Source organism: Azolla caroliniana, unplaced genomic scaffold, assembly GCF_043228905.1.
Source record: "Azolla caroliniana isolate FFs.n. ecotype wild unplaced genomic scaffold, voAzoCaro1.0.p SCAF_9, whole genome shotgun sequence".
NCBI classification, from domain to species: domain Eukaryota; kingdom Viridiplantae; phylum Streptophyta; class Polypodiopsida; order Salviniales; family Salviniaceae; genus Azolla; species Azolla caroliniana.
In genome coordinates, this window is record NW_028230444.1 from 9,504,964 (window position 1) to 9,518,658 (window position 13,695).

At 39.4% G+C, this 13,695-nt stretch overlaps 2 protein-coding genes across 2 annotated transcripts; both read left to right on the forward strand.

The window, feature by feature from the left end:
• Positions 1-49: 49 nt before the first annotated feature.
• Positions 50-3,326, forward strand: LOC147860128 (heat shock protein 81-1-like). The gene is made up of 4 exons (XM_087324283.1): positions 50-236; positions 830-971; positions 1,105-1,382; positions 1,476-3,326. The coding sequence occupies exons 1-4, from the start codon at positions 111-113 to the stop codon at positions 3,036-3,038; spliced, it is 2,109 nt and encodes a 702-aa protein (XP_087180409.1). The 5' UTR covers positions 50-110; the 3' UTR covers positions 3,039-3,326.
• A 1,579-nt stretch (positions 3,327-4,905) lies between these two features.
• Positions 4,906-7,686, forward strand: LOC147860129 (uncharacterized). Its single transcript, XM_087324557.1, has 4 exons — positions 4,906-6,404; positions 6,758-6,828; positions 7,357-7,423; positions 7,582-7,686. Exons 1-4 carry the CDS (start codon positions 6,072-6,074, stop codon positions 7,684-7,686), a joined length of 576 nt encoding a protein of 191 aa, XP_087180683.1. The 5' UTR covers positions 4,906-6,071.
• The last annotated feature ends 6,009 nt before the right edge of the window (positions 7,687-13,695 follow it).

Sequence of the window (13,695 nt, forward strand, 5' to 3'; positions counted from 1 at the left end):
AAGCACTGAATCCATCGCCATCTAAATACACTTCTGTCTCTTCGATCCCTTTCCTGTTTGTTATTCGCTACTTCTTTTCTGGGTTTCCTCTCTTGCTAAGCTCTTTGGATATGGCGGCCGAGACCGAGACCTTTGCCTTCCAGGCTGAGATCAACCAGCTCCTCAGCCTCATCATCAACACCTTTTACAGCAACAAGGAGATCTTCTTGCGTGAACTCATCAGTAACTCCTCCGATGTAAGTTGCCTTCTTCATTGATCTTCTCCTCTTCTTTTTCATATTATCTATGTCTGCACAGTCCAAATCGTTGGTATCCACGGAAATCGTATGTACATATGCCACTTCCTCTTCGTTCTTCTCGTCTTCCAATCTCTATCTCTTGTCATGCTGATGCTGTGTACGTCTTTCGGAATCTGGGTCGAACTTCCTTACTGTTCATGTCCGTTTGTTATATGTTGATAAATTTATATTTGCAATTTTCTGTTCACTTCACGTGCTCGTTTCCTTTGTTAACTCATTGGAGTTTTTTGTGCGTAGACTTGAGTCCTTGGGATAGATATTCGCGCCTCACTCGCCATTGTTTCGTACTTCTTTGGATACATGGTTATGTCCATTGTTGCAGTTTTCTGTTCATCGTGCTTTCTTAGGATAGGATTTCTGCCGTTTATTTCTACTGCTTCCCTTAGATGCTTGCGTGTTCCACCTTTCTGCATCTACCGCTTCCCCTTAGATGCATGGTTATCCCATCTTTTTCATGATGCTACGTCATGATACGGTTGTTGTTCGTGTCATTTATATCCTAATTTAAGTATGTTTGAACCTTTGTTTAGGCATTGGACAAGATTCGATTTGAGAGTCTGACGGATAAAAGCAAACTCGATTCTCAACCAGAACTCTTCATTCACATTGTCCCTGACAAGTCCTCTAACACTCTTACAATCATTGACAGTGGTATTGGCATGACCAAAGCAGGTTCGTACAATAATAACTCTAGTTTTGCTCTCACCAACTATGATGTTCTCCGTTTTTGGGAACTCTTGTTTTGCCTTTAATGCTGAAGTTTCCCGTTATTGTACTTACTTGGTTACTTAAAATCGACATGCAGATCTTGTGAACAACCTCGGTACCATTGCTCGCTCAGGCACCAAAGAGTTCATGGAAGCTCTTGCTGCAGGTGCTGACGTAAGTATGATTGGTCAGTTCGGGGTTGGTTTCTACTCCGCTTATCTTGTGGCAGAGAAGGTGGTTGTCACTACCAAGCACAATGATGATGATCAATACATCTGGGAATCCCAAGCAGGTGGTTCGTTCACTGTGACAAAGGACAACGGAGAGCCTCTTGGAAGAGGAACCAAGATTACCCTCTACCTGAAAGAGGATCAGGTATGTGTTGTATATCTGGGTTCTAAGTATATTCTTTTGGCTACTTTTTGGGGTTTAAAAATATTTTCTAATGCTGTTTTGGATGCATTGCAGCTTGAATACCTTGAGGAGAGGCGTTTGAAGGATTTGATAAAGAAACACTCTGAATTCATTAGCTACCCCATCTCTCTATGGGTAGAGAAGACAACTACTAAGGAGGTGTCTGATGATGAGGAAGAAGAGGAGAAGATTAAAGAAGAAGAAGAAGAGGAAGGGAAGGCTGAAGACGTAGAAGAAGAGAAAGAGAAGGAGAAGAAGAAGAAGAAAATTAAGGAAGTTTCTCATGAATGGTCCCTTGTCAACAAGCAGAAACCCATATGGATGAGGAAGCCTGAGGAAATTACAAAGGAAGAATATGCAGCCTTCTACAAAAGTTTGACTAATGATTGGGAAGAACATTTGGCTGTGAAGCATTTCTCTGTGGAAGGGCAGTTAGAGTTTAAAGCTGTCCTTTATGTGCCTAAGAGGGCACCGTTTGATCTCTTTGATACCAGAAAGAAACTTAACAATATCAAATTGTATGTCCGCAGAGTGTTTATCATGGATAATTGTGAAGAAATTATACCTGAATATTTGAGCTTTGTGAAAGGTGTTGTTGATTCTGAAGATTTGCCCTTGAATATTTCACGTGAAATGCTCCAACAGAACAAGATCTTAAAGGTTATAAGGAAGAATCTTGTGAAGAAATGCATTGAGCTGTTCTTTGAGATTGCAGAGAATAAGGAAGATTATGACAAGTTCTATGAAGCCTTCTCTAAGAACATCAAATTAGGTGTTCATGAGGACAGCCAGAATAGAGCTAAGCTAGCTGAGCTCTTGAGATATCACTCTACCAAGAGTGGAGATGAAATGACCAGTCTGAAGGATTATGTGACAAGAATGAAGGAAGGGCAGTCTGAGATATACTACATCACTGGTGAGAGTAAGAAAGCTGTTGAAAACTCTCCTTTCTTGGAGAAGCTTAAAAAGAAAGGATATGAAGTCCTTTTCCTGGTTGATGCTATTGATGAGTATGCAGTTGGACAATTGAAGGAATTTGATGGCAAGAAGCTAGTCTCTGCAACCAAGGAAGGTTTGAAGTTGGAAGATTCTGACGAAGAAAAGAAGCGAAAGGAAGAACTGAAAAGCAAATTCGAGCCTCTATGCAAAGTTGTGAAGGATATACTAGGTGAGAAGGTTGAGAAGGTGGTTGTGTCTGATCGTGTTGTAGATTCTCCATGCTGTCTTGTCACTGGAGAGTATGGATGGACAGCCAACATGGAAAGAATAATGAAGGCGCAAGCACTGAGGGATAGCAGTATGTCTAGCTACATGTCATCTAAGAAAACAATGGAGATCAATCCTGAGAATCCTATCATGGAGGAGCTGAGGAAGAGAGCTGATGTTGACAAAAATGACAAGTCGGTGAAAGACCTTGTTTTGCTGCTGTTTGAAACTGCGCTATTGACTTCTGGGTTTTCTTTAGATGATCCGAACACATTTGGAAACAGAATCCATCGCATGTTGAAACTTGGGCTCAGCATTGATGATGATAGTAGTGTTGCTGCGGAAGAGGAAATGGATGTGGCTGTTGAAGAAGCTGAAGGTGAAAGCAGCAAGATGGAAGAGGTTGACTAAATGATTCCTCTGTTTCTGGCTGGGAAGGAAATACAGATACTTCAAGCAATCAATCAAGTTTTATCGATGGGTTTGGTTTTTTGTCTGTTATTTCTTGTAGTGGACTTTTTTCAGAGTGAAAAAGAAGCTTGTTCGTTTTTTTGGACGCTACTTTTTGATCATAAGTGATCAATACGGTCAAATACAATGTAGTTATTAGCAAAGAATATTTGTCAAAACTTGTGTGTGTAGGTATATCCGATTGTAGTTTCTTATTTATTCTGTAATCAATCCACTACCTTTTTTTTATATTTAACAATTGGTTACTCTTACTCTTAGCCTGAATCTTTTTATTTGTTGCTTTGAGTTGGTTTTGATGCATAGATTCTTGTTGCAACTGTCTACTTGTCTCAATGTTCAGGAATTAGTCCTGACTCGCGATTTTCATCTCTGAACAAATTGTTCATACTGGTCGAAGAATATGTTGAGCATATAACAAATATCCAATGATCAACAATTTAGTAATTTTATGCTTAATTAACTGAGGCCTTTCACTTTCAACAAGACGTAAAAAGTATGCATGGTTGGTGTCTAATAGATTCGTACCCTAAATGTAACTCTGTCTATTTCTGTCACGCCTCATTGTACTTTACTTCCCTGTTATTTTGCTATCTATCATGTAAGTTAGCATTTTTGCTCTTGCATATAATGAAATCTATAAATATTTTTTATCCATAAATGCACGCACAATGTTATCTGAAACTTAATAGCACTAAACACTTATGTAAAACAGAAATATGTTGTGCAAGATTAAAAAGAAAACAAGAAAGATACACAACAAACTCTATGCACAATACACCACAAAATTTTTTACATTTTTTATTTTTCCAAAAAAATACACCACAAATTTTAGCGTAGAAAACCCATAAGACGTAAAAACCACGCGACCTAGTCCAGAAATAATGCACTATCAAATATAAATTTGATACACCAAAGTTCGACTCTAAATCTGATATTGGGTATGTTTGATTTGGCATCGGGGATATCTCCATGTGTGATGATTTGGCGTGGCACAATGACTTGATGTGGTTTTGTGGGCTCGGCTCAGCTCAGCTCAATGTTTCTCGTGAGCTCTTGTATGTGTTTTCTGATTCGATTACTTTTTGTTCATCGGCTTAAAGCAAGATGTCCACTTTCATCTGTTGGGGGTAACTTTGGCATAGTAAGACTCAGTGTAGCCTTCAATCTCGAGTGGATGGACGGGTTCGAAACGTGATAGAGTCTTGGTCTTTTTTCCCGATCTGTCTCGCATTAGAGTACATATGTGTCCAGCTACTTCGAGCTCCTGCATCGAGAATTTCTTGTGAAGTCTTTTCTTTAGCTCCTTGATTTTCTGTTCTATCTTGTTTTAAATTTCAGGGTTGACTATGATGCGGGCTATGGAAGCTTGAAAATTTAAACAGAAAATTTTAGACAGAGAGAGAGAGAGAGAGTCGTGGAGAGAAGATCGAAGCTGGAGACGCATCAGGCCTTGATTTGGCGAAGATTTGGGATATAGGGAAGAGGATTTTTGGTCTGCCTGACGTCCTCACTGATCTGTTGAAGCTATATCCTGCTTCTTTCTTTTCATATATCGCAAAAATGGTATATTTTATCTTGTATTACCGATGATTTGGGAAAAGCAATCTCTCTTTTCTGTAAAGAAATTCTCCACTTGGTTGGAAAAACTCTAGTTTTGGTCAGTCAAAGTATCTAGTGTTTTTCCAATGGGCAATCTCTATTTGATTTAGGGTGCTTTACTACAATTGAAGTGCCATTTAGTTCTCCTTGGACTGATACTGGATGTGATGTACCTGGATTGTGGCTCTCCTAAGATGAGACTTGGACTGATACTGGATGTGATGTACCTGGATTGTGGCTCTCCTAAGATGAGACAAAATTTCACATATGGCAATGCATAAAGTCAGTATTGCTTAAAGAAAATGTTTTAGTTGCAGAATATGTTTGATTAAGAATTTCCTTTCTAGTCAGATTTCTATTTCGTTTTTTGGTGCTCTGGGGGCTGTTTTTTTAAATAATAAACTCAATTCCAATGTGCTTCACACCATCTGTTAAATAACTATCGGATGTGTATATTATCTGCTTATATGACAGTAATATTTCAGGTCTCCGACATAATAGATATTAGACATGTGTGGGCTATTGTTGGAATCAGAAGGATTTGGTTTTGCACCAGAAATCTGGTTTTCCTTGTTTAATTAGACAATATCTTTTTCTTTGATTTTTGCCTCTATTTTTCGGGCAATTTTTTGATCTGCGTTCTCCTTATTGAAAAACTCCCTCTCTCTACTTCTCTTTCTAAAAAGCTTAATATGCCATAGCCTTCGAAATCAGAAGTTGCTACTACTGAGACTGTGCATTGATGATCTTTGTAGGAGATGTATGTCTGCATGGAACGAGGTGTCCATATGTGCCAAGGTGCCCCAGTATTGATGAGCCCCGAAAGGGAGAAATCCTCTGTTTCATATTGCATAACCAGGGAGGGTTGCTCAATCACCTTATAATCTGTCCATCCCTAGTCTAGATCATGACTCTGTATGCTTCACACTTCTGGCTGACTCTGCGGTTTAGCAAAGTAGCCCTCCTCACTTGTTGTTGTACATACTGCCTTTCATGCCAATTAAAGACGTTTTGTACTGGTTTAATCTGTAGGTTAATACATCTCATGATGTCCAACACATAGCATGGGCTATAGCATGTTGTATGTTTCTTTACTGTAATACAACGTCTTCTTTAGAAATGCAAAGAATGATATGCCTTCGACCTCCATATATGTATAGGCAGGCTGAGATGGGAGTTGACAATGTTCACCATGCAATTTTTTCCCAAGGTTCCAAATCCACTGTCCACTGTCAAAGGTTCCAAGATTGTGGTAATATGGCTCTATACTACTGTTTTCATTTTCTTGTGCAGATATTATTTACAATTGATATTGAAACTGTTGAAGAAGGTTTTGTACCATATTTTAAACACTGTTAAGTTTGAGGACTAATAATGTTGTGGGGTACAATTGAAGCCTTCTTTGAATTGATCTCATCTGAAATTGTGGCAGGCACTCCTGTTATGTTTGTGATCACCTACTTAATAGGACCAAAAGGACAAGCGATATTAGAAGATGAGGAAGGTTATATGTGGAAAGTGGAATGGTTAAGCTACATGCAATTAGGTAGAAGACTTAATTTCACAGTTGTCTGGCTAGAATTTGACTGTGCTCAGAATATCCAGGATGGCAACTTGCTTATCCTTCAAGTTGTGTCACCTATCCATTTCAAGCTTCACATAATACCTCTTGGTGGTAACTACTCGAGTCAACAATTTTTTGGATCGGTATTTTTTTCTTGTGGCGAATTTCTGTACTAAAGTACTTATGCCTTTTAATGAGGCATTTGTTGCATTTCCTGCTAGTTAAGGATGGTGCGTTAGAATGGAAAATGGTTTGGATTCCCATCTGTAAAATAGATTCACCAGATATAGAAACTGAAACTCTAGAAAGAATTCTGGTGATACGAGATCCAAAACCGGTAAAACATAAGCCTCCTCTTTCAGAAACGGTATACAAGGCATCAATGTGCAAGAGATTTTTGTCAGGGAAGAACTCAGAAGAACCTTCCTCTAATTTGTCAACATTTAGAAACTCAAATATGGCAGGGCTAACATCTGGCTTGGATCATCTTGTTCAGGTGTCTCTTTTCTCAAATAATGTTCATGGACAGAAAGATCCAAGCTATGCAACTGCTCATGATGGAAAACAGTGATGATTTTTGAGATGGTTTTACAAGCATGAAGTGCATAAGTAATAGGCATGAGTGTAGTGGTTAGTTGATGGTATGGCAGTTGCAGCTTCCTTTGTCATCAGGATTCCTATGATCGCTCTATGGTGACTCCTCAACACGTTAAAGAAGGTGAAGAGCCATGGGACTTTTTATTGACATTTAAATGTGTTGTGGAGTGGGCATCGTGGTTCCTACTTGAAATCTTGTGATTTTTTAGAATAGGAAATCAATCATACAGGGATGGATGGAATTCACTGATTTATAGTCGAAAGGGATATGATGACATTCACTCATTTTTTGAAAACACATGCATGTCTAATAGTTCATTAGTCAACAGTATATGAGTTGTTCTTGGGCTCATTTGGCATCCTTATATTTTGCTTGGTGTGGAAGATCAACTGGTAGTTCGTAATGATAGAGACCTAGAATTTCTTATGATCGATGAATTATGTATGACAGTGAGTTTTTTCATCAGTTTCATTAATTCATCATTTAAATTATGCCAGCTTATCCAAGCCTACAACAATAAGTGACGTTCTGAAACAGGGAATGAACTACAAAAAGCTACATGAGGTATGTCTCATCATACCTGCAAGTCTTTTTTGGTATCCCTTTTACAAAATTGGTCATCTTTTATGATTTGTATAGTTTGGGAAAATATCTCATCGATACTTCATGCAGTTAAGGAAGTACCCATGTTTACATCCATAGTAGATGTTGGGGCTTGACAGGTATTTCTAACAAACATTTTGATGGATTTTGTCGTGTTTTCTTCTCGTACTAATGAACTTACAGTCAATATATCAGGTTTACCTTTCTCAAGTATTGTCTTTTGAGTACTATTGCCCCTGTTGTGGCACTTGATGCATCGGAACACCATTGCTGTATAACAAATGAGCTAAGTGCAGGAATTAAAAAGAACTCGTACAAATACATTTTGGGATAAATATGCTCACCAGCTACTCTGAGATAGAACCCTACCCAATGAGTCTTCCTATATCAAACAAATATAATATATGAACATACAAGCAACCAATCAAACCATACATACATACAAACAAACAAACATACCTATATACATTCAAACACATTTAAACAGAAAGTTTTAAATTAAAGGAATAAAGTAAAAATATTAATTTAAACAATCATTCAAAACATTATGATGCCTAAGCATGGCGATGATAGTAAGAATTCATGTTCTCTGTATTTAAGCTCCCCCTCAATCACAACTACACATTGTTTGATGATCTATTAACTATCAATGAGGCTACTATTGTTATCTGGACCATATATTTACATAAGGCATGTCACATAACCATACATCTGATTGACTATTAATAGTAGCGTCACATACTGTAGATGAAATCCTCAATATAATTGCAACAACATTTGAGATTACTCAAGCCAAATTGGAGTATCCTAAAGTCTTTTCAATTACAAATTTAGGTTCTCTATTAGATTTCCTAGGCATGGAAATGACCTTGCATTTTACTAAAATAAATTCATTCGGCATGCTAAACATTAAACCTTGCATGACTCCCTTGTCATCGACATGTGAACTCAATGTCAGTTGGAAATCACTTCGAGGGAGTTATGGTTACATACACACATTTAACTATAGCGTAACATATAATGATCCAAATTTGAAAGACTAATTCAATCATTATTTGGTTTGTCTGATTCGGATTAAGGGGGTGGGGCAGCTACTGATTTTTCATTTATCATGGCGAGAGGAGCACTCAAAGAGTTTTTGACACTCTGATCTATAGATTCAGCGGAATTTGTATTCAATAGCAATGGAGTGGCAGCAAGAAAAGAGAATATGGCTAGCAAATTCTACTGAAGGAATGTCAACCATGCAAATAGTTTAATAAATTGAAAACCTACTGATGCGATATATCTTGTGTGTACTTTGACAAAGAATCCAAAGAAAACGAGGAATGTAGATTTTAAATATCACTTCATAAGAGAGCCTGATTGAAGAAAACAAGCTTACATAATTAGGTTTTACATCCATAAACATAATAAATCCATCCTCTGGGGGCTGATTTCCTAGTAAAGGCTCTAATTCTTCACAAATTAATTAGTTCCTCTGTCGGTTGATTTCCTAAAAGAGGCTCTAATTCTTGAATCACAAATTAGTTAGTCTATGGGGGGTGTTGAAATAAGCTTAGTAGAGTTAGAATAAATAAATTAAAAGGAAAAATCGAACGTCTAAAAAAAGGTATCGAAAACAGACGCCTATTTAATGCCATGTCTCCTTATTTAATATGTATACATCACATTTGTGAAAGTATTATGAGCAGGGTACTGTACTGTTCCTGTTGATCACCTTGTTAACTTAATAATCGTAATCTATGTGTGGAACATTTATATGTTGGAACATATATATGATTAAACAATTCATTCAAATTCATCAATGGCTTGAAAAGTCCATGTCAAGTGGATCGTCTTAATTTAGGGTCAACTGAATACCAATTAATAGGTCACGGTCAATTGTCTCTTTTTGGGTTGATTGTTTCTTTTAGGTCAATTGTTTCTTACAATAGGTTGATCTAAAGTCTAATTCAATTTATCAGTCTAATAGCTTCAATTGATCATATGGGAAAATAAATTGATGTTAGTTGATGGTTAGGTTAATGTGATATTTAATTTATTGATCATAAACCGAATAATTCGGCTGCATTATAATTAAATTAGTGGGATTGAATGAGGTTACGCAATTCTAGACAACAATTTGATGTAATGAGGTTACATGGTGATTAAATAATTAACGCCCGCTAGAAACAGACAAAATTTACAGCTCTGATCCATCGACGTTGAGGAAATAACGAAAAGAATCAAAGCCGTTGGATCTGGGAAAAAGGAAAGGGCATTCTGCAGAGACCTCCGATGATTAGATTTGGACACAAATCAAGAAGCTTTGGTCAAACCAGACTTTTACGAGACGATACAGAAGTAAACTGTTTGTTTGTTCGAGAAATGAAAATTTCACAAACCCTAAATGAAACAGACAGGAAAGTTACAAGATTGGTCGCGGTAAATGGATGGGACGTATCTACTTACAACTCCGAATTATTAGCTCCATGAGATAGATTCCCAAACAGTTTTGGTCCATCATCGCAAAAGCTCCTCAATATACGATGAATTACTCCATTTATTAATGGTGGGATTGATTCATAGTACAGCTACTGCGTTTAGGGTTCAGGGTTCAGGGTTTAGGGTTGAACTATGTATCGTTTACTTTGGCCACATCGGCCTTCACTTCAGAGATTCTCATAGGCTTCTTCTTCTTCTTTTTCTTCTCTCTACGATTTTCTCTCTGATTCTGCTTCTGTACAGCATTTCTTCCCCAAATGGAAGGTAATTTAAATGAAAGGGCAGAACTTCCAGATTAAAGCACACAATATGCAGTGTTAAAAATCCCCTAAAATTATAAAGTCCTCTCCAAGCAGCGATCAATGACGTGTGCTATATTTGAGCAGTTAATTGCAAATTCGGAGATTATTTATGTCCTGGAGCAATCACATTATTTATATATACACAGCAGATCATCAAGAAGGAATTGTATGACACACATAAGATTTCATTTCATGTATTGGATCATGATTACATTCGAGAAGATAGATGTCGTCCAAATGATCATGATGATTGTGTGTGTACTTGTATAACAGCTATGTATATACATACATTCTTGAGCTTTGTATATATGTGTATATCTTTCTCTCTTTTTCAATTAGCCCGTCACGCCCACCAGTAAATTCTTGGGCACAGAGAAATTGTTCTGAACCTGGGCGATGGTGCGGCGAGGTGCCCAGAACATCTTCCCAGAGGTGGAGGAGGTGGAGGTGGAGGTGGAGGGTAGGGCAGCGGGAGGATGTCTTTGTTGATGATGAGGATGGCGGTTATGGGCATGATGGTTATCATAATAGGCATTCAGAAGCTCCTGGGTCCCGCAGAATTCCTTGGAGAGAGACTGAGACTGTGGTTCCATGGCCTGCTGCAGGCATCGCCCCGTCTTGGCGAGCCAGTCGGCAATCTCGTTCCCGCGGACGCCGCAGTGGGCCTTCACCTTCCTCAGCCTGATGCGATGGCGCGGGAGGGAGGCGGAGATGGCGAGGATGGAGCAGAGCACCGGCATGATGACGCTGCGCAGGAGGGCTCTGTCCCGTGGGCACCGCCGCCTCAGCATGGCCGCCATGGACGGATCCTCCGCGTACCACCGGATGAGGAAGAGGGATTGCAGCGAATCCACATACATGTTCACCTCGTGATGATGATGATGATGATGATGATGATGATGATGATTTGCAGGAGATGGAGATGGACATGATGATGATGATGATGATGATGATGATGAAGAAGCAGAGGTCGTCGAAGGATTGACTACAACAGGTCCATTCTTCTGATCGCCATCGCCATGGCCATGATGATGAGCTTCTGAAGTCGAAGAATCTTGTGTCCGGTCCACCAGGGATTGAAGGGCATGCTGAATCGCGAGGAGCTCCACCAGCAGAACGTCGGTCCCCAGCGACTCCGGCAAGCGATCCAACGGCTCCCCCTCCTCTGCCGCCGCCACGATCGCATCCTCCTCGTCTTTGCTTATACCTCCACAGCCATCATGATCATCATTCACTCTCGACGGCTCTAGAAGAAGATCCGACAATGGCTGGAAATACGGCGCGAGGTCCAGCTTCTTTGCGATCCCGTATGCTTCCTCCCCCTCGCTGTTGGTGTCGAAGAAGACTCCATAGCCAGCCTCGTATCGTGGCTCATCATCATCATGCTTCTTCTTCTCACCATTGCTGCTATTCTTCTTGTACGATCCGTCCGTGTATATATTCCATACAGTCGGACTTGATCTCGGGCTGCTGGATGATGATGATGATGATGATGATGATGGTGATGGGGGCCTGTCGAAGCCATCCATGACTCGGAAGCGCTCGAACGTGTCGATCTTCACGAGAGGCATCAGGGGTGTGGGGGGAATTCAATGTATACCAGAATCTCAAAGAAGGAATTGATTGATTGATAGATTGATTGATTGATTGACAGATTGATAGGTTGTACTAGCAGGAAGCAACAGTAATAGGGGGGAAGGCAACTGTAAGTAGTAGTAGCTAGCGATTGATACTAAAAAAAACTGAGAACTGAGTGAATTGGATGATGGGTGTAATATCAAGAAGTTAATAGGAATTGGAGATGAGAAATGATGAGTATGATGATATTAGTAGGTCCGTCATGATGATTAGAGAGAGAGCAGAGGGAAGAGTGGCTGAACAACTGTAGGAGAAATTGATTCTGGTATAAGAATTCTGCATGATGATCATGAGGAGGAGGTCCATGGAAGGAGATTTGATTAGAAAGAAGCTGCACAGTAAAATGTTGGTTGGGGAGATTAGCTTACCTATAGCTACTTACTCTACTAGAAAAAAAGAAAAACAGAAGTAAGATGTAAGAAGAAGGAAGTATGTAACAACTAGCTCACCTCTGCTGCTCTGCTGCTACGACGGCTCCGACAGAAGTATGTTATGTATGTTATGTATGTATGTATGTATGTTATGTATAATGTATGTATGTTATGTAATAAACGGACAAAAGAAAGAGGAGGAGCATTTTCTCATTTTTTTTCTCATTTCGCCATTTCGCGTTTTGCCCATTTCGCGTTTTCCATTTTCCGCGTACATTTTCTTTTTTCTTGCGTTTCAGTGCACGCTCGCCCTGCCGGAATATATACCCGCCCGCCACCTGGCATTCTGCTTGCGTCATCACGGCTTCCGGAAAACGCAAAGATTCGTCATAACAAAATAAAATTAAAATAAACACCAAAAAGGAATGAAGAAAAAGCAAAACCATTTTACATATCTGTTTTTCCGACATGTACGTATGTATGCATTTTGTCTTTCTCTTGTTTTTTTTTTGTTCTACTTTTTCCCGTGGGAGGGGTAAGTAAATACATACGGTAGTGGGTGTGGCAAATAATAAGAATACAACATTGCGTATTCTGGATGGATGGGTGGGTGGGTCGAGTCGACACAGACGGGTATGTATTTTGGAAAATTCGAGCATGCCTGGCTTCACAAAAAGAAACCAAAAAACATAGTGCAATGTGTGTCGGTTCAAGGTGTTCGAACCGAGCACATGTCTTTATATCGACCCAATTATACCTCCACACTGATATCATTCCTCGGAGAATCCGAACCGTCATATATCCCTATTATTAATGGCAAGCTGAGTGAGAGTGGTTGTCAAGCACTCTCGAGCCACTAACCTTGTTTACCTGGACATAGAGAACTCTTACTCACCTCTCTCCAAGGCGATCCTCATCAAGAAGTTAACTAGTGCCTCATTGAGGCGTCAACATTAGAAATGTAGACAAGTAAAATAATGCAAACACCACATAGACTAACCCCACTTTGATTGGTAAGAATGACCATCACACATACAAGATAAGACAGGTTTGGTTCAAACGGACTTCACACTTCTCTCCTACGTATGAGAGAGAGAGAGAGAGAGCTTATGTCTTATGGGGTTTAAGAACTAGGAGATGGACCTGGGTTGAAAAGGTATGAAAAAACGGCTCAATGTCCTATTAGGTTGAGAAGGATAAAAAAGGTTTAAAAGTAACCTTTATAGTTCTTTACAAAAAGGTTCTGTCCCCTTCCACATTGGAGTGAGCCTCAAGCTCTAGCTTTATAATTCGTCATATGTCCTCCAATTATTTCACACTTAGTGAGGCCTTCGTTGAGGTCGAAGGTAGAGCCCCTTAGTCGTACTATATATTGAAAGTGTTGTAGCTTGAATGTGGGGTGGGGGTCCAAATCCATAGGATCGTCCAAAGACAA